Here is a 14,986-nt window from a genome sequence, read left to right as displayed (position 1 = left end):
TAACCCCAGAAACTGAATAGAAGATCCGCTTGACTCATCATCGATCGCACTATATCCAACAAGGTACGATTTCTCCTCTCAGAATCTCTATTCCATTGAGGTGTTCCAGAAGGAGTAAGTTATGATAGACTATTACACTCCTTCAAGAAACTCTTGAAATTGAGGCTTAAGTATTGTCCTCCACGATCTGATCGTAGAACTTTTATACTTTCCTCTGTTTGCTTTTCTACTTCACCCTTATATTCTTTGAACATTTCAAAAGAATCAGATTTATTCTTCATAAGAACCACATATCCATATCTACTAAAATCATCAGTAAATGTTATGAAGTAGTATAAACCACCCCTTATCATTATACGCATTCGACCACATACATCATTATGTATAAGTCCTAATCGTTCGGTGGCCCTTTAACCTGATCAGGTAAAAGAAGCTTTAGTCATTTTTCCAATGAGGCAAAGTTCGCATTTTCCGTATGATTCAAAATCAAACTTATCCAAGTATCCATCTATATGTAACTCAGAAATGCTAGAGGTAATGTTTGATTTGAGTCATCTTAGAACAATAAATTGTTAACTAATTGTGCAACATTATAAGCCTTATTATTAAAATAGAATAAACAACTATTGTTTATTTAATTAAAATGAAAATCTTTCTTGTCCTGACAAGAAATTGATTTAATGTATCCGCTAAAGGCAGACACGTAATAACAATTTATCAAGTTCTCAATCTTGCCTTATGGGCAAAATTAGGTATCAAGTTCCTTCAACTAAAGCAACAACTTTTGCTCCAACTCTAACCCAATACCCGAAGCTTGACCATTACTGATCTTCTTCTTTAGATCTTCCAAACAAACTCGACGATTTAACTTCCAATCATCCAGTTATTTCCACAGAAATGACAATCATCTCCTTTAGCAACACCACTATCAGGCTTCAAAAGACCTTTGGGATTGGACTTTGGTTTGGCACTGAATAAGATCAAATCTTCACCTTGCATGTCCACTTTCCTTTCCCATTTGCATTCCATGTGTACACCATCAATATGGACGTAATTCGTGACTTTACCGTGTTATTTTCAGCAGTTCTAAACATGCCTAACAACTCAGTGAATGTTCTGTGTATTTCATTCCTTTTGTTCTTAACAAACTGATAATAGAAGTTGTTCAAAGATTGTTTGATCAAATCAAGTTGAGTCTCTAGACCATTCTTGAAACCTAAAATATCAAGGTACATATACCTATCATCTTTAAAACATATGGTCCAACCGGATATCATTCTCCCATTAATGCAAAAGTATGGTGCCTTATTATTGTCAAATCTTTCTGATGAGCCTATCCTTCAAACATCCTTTGAAGGTGTTCAATCATATCATAAGCATCATTATGATTTTGTTGCTTCTAAAGCTCAGCACTCATTATTACAAGAATGAGACATGAAACATCAGTTGCATAATTAAGTTGCTTCTGGTAAGCATTTTGTTCAGCATATGTTTCATTCTCAGCTAGAAGAAATAAGGGAGGGGTTTGAGTGACATCCTTGAACCTGAGGACAATCCTCAAGTTCCCATGTCAATTGAAGAAATTATTTCATGTCAGTTTATCCTTCTCAAGGACTATTACATAGAGAAGTTATTTATGTTATTTGTCATTTGATATCTACAATATTAAAGTGCATAAAATGACCTAATCTACTGGTGATCATTAAATTATGTTCAAGTGATTATTCATATATATATACACAATATATATCTCCCACTATTTTTATCAAATCAATAGCCCTAACTATTAATTTGGAAAAAAATACCTTTTATATCCTTTCTAGTGAGCCAAGATCCATATTTCACCATGCGTTAGGTCAGATTTGGCTTTTCTCCTAAAATATGATTTTTTAGGTAGACAATATTTGTCAATTATATCAACTATATAACTCTTGGATAGCTTGGCGGAATACTATTTATTCATATTTATCTAATAAATCTCGCCAAACTCTATGCCTCTAAGTTCACAATCCTAATGTGGTAACTTAGTTAAGTCAAACCCAATAGTCAAAAATATCAATATATTTCAACACATCTCCCACGATAGATAAGAGTACTTCGCTTTGGCGAACCCACTCCTTTTCGATCTAGGGGTTAACGCATTGGACTCATTGGAAGGCATCTGATCAACTTAATATTAACTTTAGGGTTTTGTTAATTTTAAAACAATCATGATCCCATCATAAAGAGATTTCCAATTTTTCCTTGAATAAAATACTTCAAATCAATATTCGTCAATGGTTTGATTTCCAGGTAGTGAGGGAGTCACAACGGTCTCGCTTAAAACCCACAATCTTACAAGTTCAATGAACTCGCTTTTGACAAAATCGCCCCATGTCGGAAACAAAGAAAAATTATATTTTATTCCGTGTTTCATAAAAACGAGAATCTTATAATCGTTTGTTCATTTTAAAATCTTGAGTCATTACAAATTTTATCTTGTTTAGCAAGCATGGCATGAGTGTCGTATCTAATACATACATCCTTAATCTAATAAACCATACATCTTAATAAACTACTCTACACATACATTCATCATATGTGCATATATATGTAAAGTGCAATAAATAAACGTGGTTGGTTATGGCTTCATCCTATATTATCTTTATCAAGCTAATGACAAAGATCTAGGTCAATCTAAGGTGGAAAATAAATACAGGCTAACTATTACATGTCTTCTTTTTTGTATTGCTTCCTTGGATGACCTCCATGTGAGATTACCCTTGATCTTCAAATCTTCATGTCTTCATGTACATTAAAAGAATGAAATATGAAAACTAATCTAATGAACTTACAAGAAGAACTCGAGTTACATTCGAGATTTAATAATTACAAGATTAAACGACATGCAAGCCGTATTTGAAAAACTAAAACCATTAACCTAAGGTCATAAGCCATAACCATCCACCATGCTCAATTAACACAAAAGAACATGTTAAAACACATAATTTGATCTTAACATATCATACCCATCATGATCTAATCATAAAAACCAAATATTGAAAAAATCAGAAAATTCGAAATTAAATCTGTTAACATTAAATCGTAGATTACAGGACCTAAATGACGTCAAACGCCTTACATATCAGTAGTTGATAGCTTTATCTATCAGTTACGTTCAGAAGCTCGATTACATATGAAATAGAGTATTCGTTCGCCAAAATCGGACATCAGACACAGATTTCAGCAAATCCGCTGCATCCGATTCAGAGTCGTATCAAATACGATTCTTATAATAAGAACAAATACAAAACATGTATATATCATTATATATACAGATTATATAATCATCATATTATCATACAACTCTCATTAATATCATATATTCAAAATATATATATACATACGCATATATAAACATAACAACATGTAAAACATACAAAAGCGCATATATAATAGTCATGAAATATTGTATACATGTTATCATCATAAAACCAGTAAACACATAAACGAATTAAACAATTTTCGCAAGTAGCTCTGATGCCATTGTTGGGTTTCGAGCACATAAACGCAACAGAAACAGTAATTAAAAATGTGAAAAATCAGAATTTTCGAAACCCACCGCAGGATCCATGTGAAAAATAGATATTTAATTCATAGATCAGATTGTTTACCTTAAGAACCTTTACAAATTGGTTGACTAATGGAGATCCAAAGCTTGTTCAATCACCACGCATCTCGCTCTCGCGATCTACGCTCTATCGGTATCCACACGAATGCTTGAATACAAGGATTGAATGTGTACTAGCACAAACTCATTTTTTCTTGCTCTCTCCATATTCTCCTTTGGTGGCTAGGGTTTTAGTAAAAATCTTGCATCCAAAATCATCCACACAAGAGATATTATATAGAGAGTATAATAAGAATTATAACTCTTAACTAATTAGGAGTTATTTTTAATTTAGAATTCCTATTTGTATAATAATTAAGTCACACTTAATTATTTAAGAAATGAATTTCATAATTAATATTAGTAAATTCGAATATCAATATTTATCTAATTAATTAAGTCATACTTAATTAATATTATAAATAATTTGAATTACTTTAATATAATTTAAATCCAATTTAAATTAAATAATCCTTTAGGCATTCTTAGTGTGTGACCCTATTGGTTATTATTACGTTGGTAACGAATTTTAAATCTAATTTAAAATCGTAAACAATGAGCGGCATCTAGTAATACATCATTGCTACCCAAGTAATAATAATTAAATCGGTGATCGATTAAACCTTTCGTGAATAATGTACAATATAATATAATCCCTTTAACCAAATATTATAGATTAAACTAGAGGCATGTAATGTGTCATCTTCATCACAGTTTAATCCAAGTTTCATTGATCAATGAGTAGACTATCATATCAAATCAACATTTGAGCGTGATCACGCATTTCATAGTCTGGCTTACACAAAAGGCCAATAATATCACTCCTAAAATAGGAGGGTTAAATCCCATCGAGATCATTCATATTTCTCATACGATTCATAATATACCCAATGTCCACTTTTATCATTACACGGTTAAGAATAACTTTTAATAGAATCAATGTATATTAATTCTCGTATAGAAATATAATGACTTCAAGTCTAAGGACCATTACATCATTATCAATGTGAGAATTACTTATGACACAACAGACATGTAGAATCTCACATTGGGTCTGTTCAGCACCATGTACATATACACCTACCTGTATTTTTTACTTTAGTATCATCATACCTATGATCAATGAGATGTGATCATATCAACAAATACACCAGTCTTAATGCATTATTATTATCCCTTAATAATAATACTCGACTAGGGAGTTTTAGGAATATTGATATTATTCTCATAATGTCATTTCTAAGTCACGTACTTAGAGATATAGAATTGAATATCATATTCCAAGGACAATTATTAATCAAACATTTATATCGCAGTAAATTAAGAATTAATAAATTATAAATGAAATAATCGATAGAACATAAACATTAATAATCCTAATGTCTTAAACTAAAACATCATAGTGTTGTCTCTAGAGCACAAACACTAACAATTAGCACATCCAATAATCAAGTTTGTAATCGTTTTTATTATCTTTCTTAAGTCATACATATGTGATATTGTAACGATGGTAAAAGAACCACCTTCTGACATGAAATACAAACATGAGTCGGGTAATGATTCAAGCTGCAAACGCAGATGAGGGTGATAAAAGAGAAAGTTGCGACGACTACATGGGTCCTTATACTTGCTACGTAAAGGTATCTTATGGTCAATGCAACTAGAGTAAAGAACGCTTACAACTGAAGTTATGGTTGATGACCACTATATTTTATTAGTCAATATAATTATGTACATAATGAACAAGGGAAAGGATTGTGTGATTTGTAATTAAATTCATTTATTTAATGATATAGAGCAGAGAAAGTAGTGATAGACACATTTAGTTAATCAGTGGAAGTGTAAACTTTTTCTTAACGACCATAAATTCTGACTCAGACCCAAAATGTTATTCATGAATTTAAATGGACTAATGATGTATCCGAGAGGCGAGAATTAGCACAAAAATTGCATGTTCTCGAATATATTATTCTCTTTTTAATTATCAAACCAATTCCTTCTTTTTTAATCTATCTACTATGGTGATTAAGAAATCTTCACGTAGAAAAGAGAAGATATTGGTTAACACAACAATCAAACCTTCTTTATCACAAATTAATAATCTTGAAAACAATTGCGAGTATGACACATACAATATCTGACAGATCTCAAATTTTGCTTTTAATCTTAGAGAAAAATCAAATCTTAATTGCAATTGAAGGAGGTGCTCAACTACTAGCAAATACAGCTTCCGGAACTGATGATCCCTGAACTCTCATAATGGTTGCTGAAGCAATTGCAAACCTATGCGGAAATGGTAAGCTTATGATCGTTATTAAAAATATCAATTTCCTCGGTGTTTCCTTTGCTTTCATGAATCATGATTCCATTAGTTATTCATATATAAATAACTTCGTATATACTGATGCATCTTTATTTACATATATTTATTTAATGACAAAGAACTTGCATGTTTTGTTGATAGAGTAACGTGGTATTATAACACTCCTTGGAATGGTTAGATCTGGAAACGTTGACATCATTGCACAGGTTGCTAGAACAATTGCTAAATTAGTTAAATGCTAATCTTAAGGAATTAATTGAGGCCAGTAAAAATATATATATATACATCAGAGTTGAAGCATTTTCCCAGTCTGACATTACAAATTATTTGAAAAGACGATTATGATGTCTAAATTAAAGATTGTATGATGTCCTTATTGCTCAATTTGTTAAAACCTCTTTCCGTTCACCTGTAGGGTGAAGATATATTTGGTTTCTATGCAAATAGTCATATTTCAATTGTTATTGGATCTCAAATGCGATACGAACGTACGGGTGATTCACTCTATAAGGTAACCTATTGCAAGTTGTGTTGCGTTTGTTGCTGTAGTTTAACACATAGTCAAATGTAGATGTTGCAGTAATGTGTTTTTCTTCATCCTTTTTTTTTCGCGTCATAAGTAGTCAATCATATTACGATTTCTTCAAGGTAATCATCATTTTGAGCAAAACGTCAGCTGGTCTCAGTGATATTGGTTTGTTAGAGTTTTTAAATAATTTGATCTTTAATAAAAATAACCTGGGCAATTAGTGCACTTGATAAGGTTACTTGGAAACTAAAACATAAACATGGACCAGTATAACTGGACTTTATATAATGTTATTCTAATAAAACAATTTTATATTAATTTACAAATGTTGTGTTATTGTAATTTAAATGAGTTGTTTGAATTTTCTTGGACCTTCTTCCAATTTTTTTATTACATAGTGTGTATCAATGTTTCTGCTTTCTTACATATTTAATTGTAGAGTAAATGGTTATTAGTATTTAGGGTTGAACATTGGTGTGATATTGTTTACTTGGCAGATTAGTAGTGGATCTCCATCTTTTTGTTAAGAATGAGACTGGCTCTTCTTTTAGTTCTATTAGAACACAACATGTAAACTTGCGAAATATGGGGAGAGACTTTATCATGGTAGATATATGTTTTCGATTCTTTAACACTGGGAAATCGAAAGTTGCATTCTGTAGATTATATATATTGACACATATGTAGTGTATTGCAAATGTGTCACAGTGCTTTGCGACGGCGTCTTCCTGTTTTCCCAACTCTAATTTAGGCATCCACTGGATAAACAGGTCACTTATTTTTTTTCTTCCAAATGATGGAAAACACATTGGTTGGGGAGGGGTCTATATAATTTGTGTTTTGTTTAGTGGATTTTATTTACGCATGTACTCGGTTTTGGTACTGCTCTTCCATAAGTGTCTTATTCTATTTTTACTAAAATACGAATAACCTCTATTCTAATACTAAAAAATCTGATGACTTCTAAAATGGAAAAACACTTCTCATTTGTCATCTGTAGCTCTCACCTCTTCATGTCCACCTGATTTTGAAGAAGTTTTTGACCAATAAAAAACCAGCGCAAAGGCACTGGTATAAATAAAAACCTGCGGCAAGAACTGTCAATTTCTGAGAAAACCCTTAATCAAGTATGTGTGTGTACATGTATTGATTGTTTGATGCTGCAAAAATCATCAATTATCTCACTTAATGAGCTATTTATACTTCTTTCAAATAGTTGTATTCCAGTTTATGACTTGCCAACCTTGTGCAAGTATCTCCCATAATCTGAATGCGGCTTCCTGCAATCTTATGATGACCCGTCTCGCTATGGTCGTGGTCTTTAAGCCTCCATATGCTGCTTGAAATTCATCTTCATTATTGGAGAAAAGGTTCCCAATGGCTTGAGCGTAGAGCTGTAGATGCAGTCATGAAGTTGGCATTGATTCTGATGATTCCATTTAAATCAAGCTGGAGAAGGATGATCTACACGTGCTTTTGAAGTTTGCTAGCAAGCTTATGTTGGGTAGGTTTTGTAGAAGGATGAGTTTGCATAGGAACATAAAAATACTAATACTAAATTAAAAGAATTAAAAACTTCTTAGTTGTAATAATTTTAAAATTTTAAAGTTCATAATGAATTCTGATCACATATCTTACTTTACACACTCTAGAATTATCAATTACTATTACAAAACACCTGACAAAACACTTACGTGCTAACTCATACATCAAACACTAATGTAACTACCAACTTAAAACACAACTAAATGCATTCCACTTCACCTTGAGAGCATTCCTTTGTATCTGAAATTCTTCATTTATGGCCAATTGTTGCTCATACGAAGACCCTCTAGCTTTTCATCTAAGGTCGCCTGGGGAAAATTCTTGCTAAACCTCCATGATACTGTGGCAAAAACGTTGATGTCTCCACTTACTGCTACTATTGTTGTACATGTATCCAAATCTCTGTTGTGACCATCACACACCCTCCCAACTATGTTTGGTACAAAATATCTTGAGAGGTCTTGATGATGCAGAAAGTAGCACTTTATTAATCCTCAACTTGGATCATCAACATTCTATTTATCATCATTGTACAATTTAGGCCTTTTATGCATTATTGGACTTCTTAAACATTGTCAAATATTTCCAAAAATATTAATGAACATCAAAATCTGCTTAGTAGAGACAGTTAGCAAAAAGTTATGACTCATGGACATGAACATTTTTGGCCACTAACTATACCAGTTATGCATCATAATTGAGGCAATATACGTATTATATTAATTAACAAAGCATTCGGATTGTTACTAAGTTCGCTTCTTATAATCATCATTTGCTTAACGCAGAAATCGTATTGGCGATTATGTTTTTTGGTGCATCTTTATTTTTTTATTTGTTCGTTAATATAATTAAGAGTTCAACATCTCAAAATACGATATACCGATTGCTTGCATTTATATAACAATTTACGTTTAAAAAATTATCAAATAACAATCTTGCATAGCACAGACAAAAGTCCATTTACGATAATAAGTGACCCGCATTCACATCACAAATTCTAATTTTTTTTTTCTATATGGCAATACAGTATGTTAAAACAATTGTAGGTCAAGATTTGGACCCATCTAAAAAATCACATATAGTCGGAAAAGGAAAAACTTAGTCAATTGTTCAAAATAGAAGTTTTCAGAAATTAGAATGGGTTGTCTGGTCCCGGATTGGCAGAGTGGATATAAATGATACAATTTTGGTGCAGGGGAACATGGCTTGTTAAGTGCACAATCGTAGAGTCTCAATCTTTGTGACAGAGTATATTGGTGAAAACATGACAAACTAGTACTAGTTCATCTCTTTGTACCGATAGATATTTACACTTGATCATATGCATCTGTAAACACAAAAACATCTATGCTATTTGGTATATGAACACTGCAGACTGCAGTGCTGTTAAGCTTCATTTTACCATTTGACCTATGGTTTTGGAAAATGTGCTCATAATTTAATTTATGGCAATGTGCGTCTGGTTTGTATTGAATTGGTCAACAAAAACCACAACAATGTCTTAAGGACATCCTACATGTACTCAACATCTTGTTCATGTTGTTCTAGTACAATTTCCGCAAGAGCAAGTCTGTAGGCCGTGGACCTCAGATTCCTCACCAAAACATATATCTCCTTCCTCCGTTTTGCAGGCACAGCATTCCACTGCTCTTCCCTAAGACGGGCAAGTAAGACTGCTTCACAAAAGGCCCCTGCCACTGATTTCTTGCTGCAAGTCCATTGATAAAATACCAAATATAATAGTATGGATAAAATGGAAAGGGAAATAAGGTGTAGAGACATTTAAGATATAACCACTTGGTACAACTTACCTTCCATGAACAAATCCTGTAGTGACAAATCCAATCGGCCATCTGTGAGACTCCTTACCAGCAGGGTCGCTGGGTTCCTGAAGATCCCATTTACCAGTTGGTTGTTGTACAAAATATGATCTCAAAAGTGTATCCGGAATTTTCAGTTCAAATTTGTTGTCCAGTCTGCATAAAATTTTCAATTAGCGTTTAAATTTACATGAAGCAAGGTCTCCTGCTGAAAATATGAAATACACTACTGGGGTATTTTCTAAATCTCCCTACATACTAGTTAATGGATATACAACATGAATAATAAAGCCTATCAAGTATCAACAGATTTATTATCATAGTTCTACAAGTTACAAGGATGTTTAAACAAAACTGTTAAAATAAAAAAAAAAGTTAGTAGCAGCAAAAGAAAAATAGATACAGAAAACTTTGTTATATAAAAACAATTGTTCGACATAGCAACCACTTTGAGAATTAACTACTTCCAAATCTTTCTACAAACATAAACTCAGGAGCAACAGTCATGAGACCTGAACACTATGCTCAGAAATTAGCATAAGTTACACATTAATAAGCACTAACTTTTGTGGAAACAAACAATTAACTGTTAATGTGCTCAGATAACCTCACCAAGAAGTCTTACTGGAACGACAATAATCTGGAAGCGAGTACTACAAAGTACAAACTAAAAATAACTCATTTATAAGTGGGAGAAGCGAATACTACAAAGTACAAACTAAAAATAAGGCAATACAATTACCTGGAAGTCATGAACGCAAGATCAGATATATGAGGGGCGCAAACAACAGCTCCGTCTTCAAAGACACCATCCTTGTACGCATGAATAAGAATTCTGATAAAGCATAATTTATGGTCATAATTCACAAGGATGTTATCGTCTAGGCCCTGCTTAGATATCTCTATATCCTTCATAATTTTATTTATGCAGCTTTTTCTTTCAGGCATACTAGGGAATAAGTGAAGTTCACAATTATTAATGCCGCTGAGGAATCTAGCCAGCAAACGAGCTGACCTTGGTACCAAACCATCAAATGAAACACCATTTTTACAACATGGATCTCTATGGAAATCTTTATGGGAGTTGGTAGCTAAGTTGTTCATATTTTCGGAAGATAAAATATCTGGAAAAATATGATTTTCTGACCCAGTAATTTTCTTTTTGTTAAAAGCGTAAGAAACAACGTCCCATGGAGGCGAAATTGGAATGCAGAAAGGCTTCACAGAAGGAGGACGAAGCTCTGCATCTCGAACAGAGTCAGCTGCTTCATTTTCCATAAAACATGAGTAGGCACTGCAACCAGGAAAGTCTGAAGGAAAATATGGCAGCCCAACCTGAAAAAAGAGACGCTTATTACTCTACCAGAATACTGTCAAGACTATTTAAATTCCACAGAAGAGTATAGTGTTGTTACTTCACATGCAATCCAATGCTTTTCTCTCAAACCTATAGCACGGCCTCCAAGAGACAACAGAGGAATCCAAAATGCTTTGACCCAACTGATCGGAAGTATAATAGACCATCTGAAGATAATATAATATTAAATAGCTATTAGTCATTTAAGAAACTGAAGCATTCAGAAAAGGATAGATTAACACACCCAACTACAAAAGGAGTTCTTTAAATGGTTAATACTAACAAAAAATACCGTTTATATCCACACCCTCTGAAAAAACAAAATTTTACAAACAACCCAGGAAATAAATCATCACAGTATAATAATACCAATAATGTTCAACTAAAGACAAATCGATACAAAGAGGCCGTCTTATCCACATTAACAACTCCCAAAAATAAAAAAGACACATATTTGAATCTTTATGTTTTCGCATGCCAGCCCATCATTTAGACGAGCCTTTTGAATGCAAAGAAGAGATTAATATGTGGCAGCTTATGAAAACACACACACACACACACAAACTGAAATAAGTGGGAGAATATTTTACCTCACAATGGAATTCTTTGGGTGACTGTTCTTTAAAAGCAGAATTGGGCATACAGTAGAACACTGCTCCTTAGATGGTTCATTTAACATACTACTGCTTTGATCATTAAGGCAATAAAATGCCATGCGTTGATGATATTTTTCTCTGCAAAGAATACTTTCTTCAACAGGGGGGTAAATTCCATTGGCGGCATGCCATAAATTCATGCTTTCACCATTCCTAAAGCATGGTGATGAGACTGACTCTAAAATACTATCTTGAATTCCAGCTGATGTCTGATCTTCAGCCTTCCCAGTTACAATACGAGGATCATTAACAACGAGAGAGATAATTGAGGATGATGTGCAATCTTCATTCTCAGAGTAAAAAATATTAAGCTGAGGTTCATCTTGAGTCTCATCCACAGAGCATTCCTTCAAATCCATATTATTCTGCGGAAAACTAAGTAGTAATTGATATTAACAGGCTTACTGTTAATTCACAATTCCACATATTTCCTCTAATAATTCATAGTCAACTCTAAAATTATCTTACCTCTTAACAGGATGTAGTATCTTCTGAAGAAGTTGAGATGCCTTTGAACCCATCACTTCCACTTTTCCTAATTGACTCTCGAGAGAAATACAATTAACATGACCACCAACCTTCTCATTCTGCATTCACAGAGTAGTATATGCTATTAATTTGTAAATCAGATTTAGCCAGTTAATGCGAGGTCCAACTCCATAAAACGGTGACGTGCTATTACAAAAAGTGTCTTCCTCCGTCTAGAGTCAGTAGATGCATCATATACAATTCATATCATGGTTTTATGAGGGCTCTTCCTACACAGGAATAGAATCGAATATATACCTTACCTCCCTTCGAGAAGCACATTCCACAGCATCAAATCCTTCTTTAAAAGCTGCAGCATGTATCCATATCCAGACCAAGCGTAAGGCAGAAGAGTTGTCAATTGTTTCGGCATCATGTAACCCATCACTTTTCTCCACATCTTTAATGGCAGACCGCACATGCGGCCGCCACATATAGGTCACAGGAGAAATGGTATGAGAACATGTTGCTCCACCATGGTGAAGCTGCAAAATTATTTAAAGCTACGTCAGATTTTCAAATTGTCAATCAGTCTTGTAAATAGTAATACTTTTTCACCCACCATAGCAATTCCAAATGCAACACCAGAAATTATTTTACGTGATAAAACTTCGGAATCAGCCTCGGAAGGCACCAGAACTGTGCTTAGAATTGACAATAGATTTTCCTGGAAACAGGTGCCATGCAACATCAAAGTTCCATAATAAGAACAGATCACGTCAAAATGTAAATTATTTAAACTGGGACTATGACTTTCCAAATAAATTTATAAGTGCAGGTCTATAATGAAGGAAGAAGCAACAATAACTTTGTTAAACATAAACAGCAACCAGTAAGGCAAAGAAAATTTAATAATCAAATAACAATACTTCAAACTACTATAGAGCTGGAAATGAAGTAAGAATATGCCTGCCTCTGGTCCTTCCAATTGTACAGCAGAACAATAGCTAGCATCATGCACAACCACTCCATCCCTTAGACTCTTCATAATAGACCTTGAACCCCTTCCTCTGTGTCATATAATGTCTATACATATTAAAAAACAAAAAAAAATATATAATGAAAACAGATGAAATTAAGACAACGACCAAGCATTTATATTTTTTGTAAGAAGACAATGACCAAGCATTTAAGAAACTAAAACACTTCATAGTCTATTACAAATTCGGATTTTGATATAGATTCATAGGCTACCAAGCATCGTCTACAAACCTCCAATAATTACCATTAAACTCAATACACAATTTACCAAACTAGTCTTATATTCTACTACAAAGCATCTAGTCTAAGAACCTCCAACATTTACCATTGAACTGACACACAGTTTACTAAATCATACAAATAACAAGTCAAACAAATTACATTTCAAAATTCACACATATAACATCACCTAAATACACATTAATTCACAAAAAAATACATTATAAAAGACATACTTGCCGTGCAAACCAAGAGGAAGATAAAACCCCCAAATTTTCGACATCGTAAACCGCTTAGCATGCCAAACATGTGTTCTCAACCTCTTAGTCCCATCCCCACTAACCCCAAAACCAACACTCTCATTCCTCCTCAGCTCATTTTTCCTACGAATCCTACGTGGCACCTTCTTGTTGAAATCAACCACCCCATTATTTTGCCTCTTTCGAAACCTCTTTTTTCCGACCCGGTTATCATACCCGGTAGTTCTTCTCCTCTTATTCCTATTAGACCTAAAATCACCGTTTAATCGTTCAGACACAATTGAGTGAAGTGCCTCCAGTTCTGGGCCACGACATTCTGCGAATCTTGTTACGTTAATTGAACGAGGCAGGGCAGTTGATGGAGTTTGTGGATGTTTGGTTACTGTAGCAGCCATTACAGTGTTAATGCGAGTGTGTCTGTTCTCTTAACTGGTTTGATTTTTGTTAAGTGTGTGTACGAAAGATGGGGGGTTCTAGAATCTCACATAAACCCTACCCGCTTTTGATCCAATTTCGTCAACCTAATAAACGAGTCCAAGCCCGGACCCGGGGTTCATTAAATCCGCACAAACACTATTAAAAATTAAAATTTATTATAATATCCGAACCCATAACCGAATGAGTATCGGACCAACAATTCATCACAAATCAGTCCGAAAAAACTAGTAATTTGTTTCATTTTAGTTATTAACTTGTATCTATAAATCAAACATACCCGCTTTCGCAGGGTCTAGGAAGTGTAAAATGTACGCAGCCTTCCCCAAACGAATGAGGAGCCTGTTCCCCGAAAGATCTCGGGCTTGTGTGTGTATGTATACAATATATAAAAAGTGTCAAAAATATTTCAACTAAAAATGTAAAATTGATGTATAATGTAAAAAGAGGTTGAGACAAACCTAAGCTTGTGGTCTTATTCACATAGGACATACCTAAATCCAAATGTGCTTAACATTATTCGAATACCGATCAAAGTTTCTATATTCAATTACTGTACCACGCTCTGTGGAGCCCCAAAATTCGGGGTCAGGGATCTAGGAGGCCACGCCATCCTGAATCCTGTATAATTCTTATCTCATACAACAATATATAAATACTCACACCTTTAAGACCCCACACTTA

At 33.7% G+C, this 14,986-nt stretch overlaps 1 protein-coding gene across 5 annotated transcripts; it reads right to left on the bottom strand.

The window, feature by feature from the left end:
• Positions 1–9,462: 9,462 nt before the first annotated feature.
• LOC141708582 (ribonucleases P/MRP protein subunit POP1-like) lies at positions 9,463–14,377 on the bottom strand. 5 transcript variants are annotated; one of them, XM_074512278.1, is made up of 10 exons: positions 13,844–14,377; positions 13,321–13,417; positions 12,970–13,074; positions 12,671–12,892; positions 12,348–12,466; positions 11,814–12,254; positions 11,282–11,390; positions 10,609–11,201; positions 9,858–10,022; positions 9,463–9,754 (listed from the first exon to the last, which is right to left on the bottom strand). In XM_074512278.1, the coding sequence occupies exons 1-10, from the start codon at positions 14,260–14,262 to the stop codon at positions 9,559–9,561; spliced, it is 2,466 nt and encodes an 821-aa protein (XP_074368379.1). In that variant the 5' UTR covers positions 14,263–14,377; the 3' UTR covers positions 9,463–9,558. The 5 variants fall into 5 exon arrangements, with proteins under 5 accessions (XP_074368379.1, XP_074368382.1, XP_074368383.1 ...); XM_074512281.1 differs by having other exon boundaries at positions 13,317–13,417; positions 13,844–13,983; XM_074512282.1 differs by having other exon boundaries at positions 13,317–13,433; positions 13,844–13,979.
• Positions 14,378–14,986: the final 609 nt, after the last annotated feature.

This window comes from Apium graveolens, chromosome 2 (assembly GCF_009905375.1).
Source record: "Apium graveolens cultivar Ventura chromosome 2, ASM990537v1, whole genome shotgun sequence".
Lineage (NCBI taxonomy): Eukaryota > Viridiplantae > Streptophyta > Magnoliopsida > Apiales > Apiaceae > Apium > Apium graveolens.
This window is presented reverse-complemented; position numbering and strand designations above follow the sequence as displayed.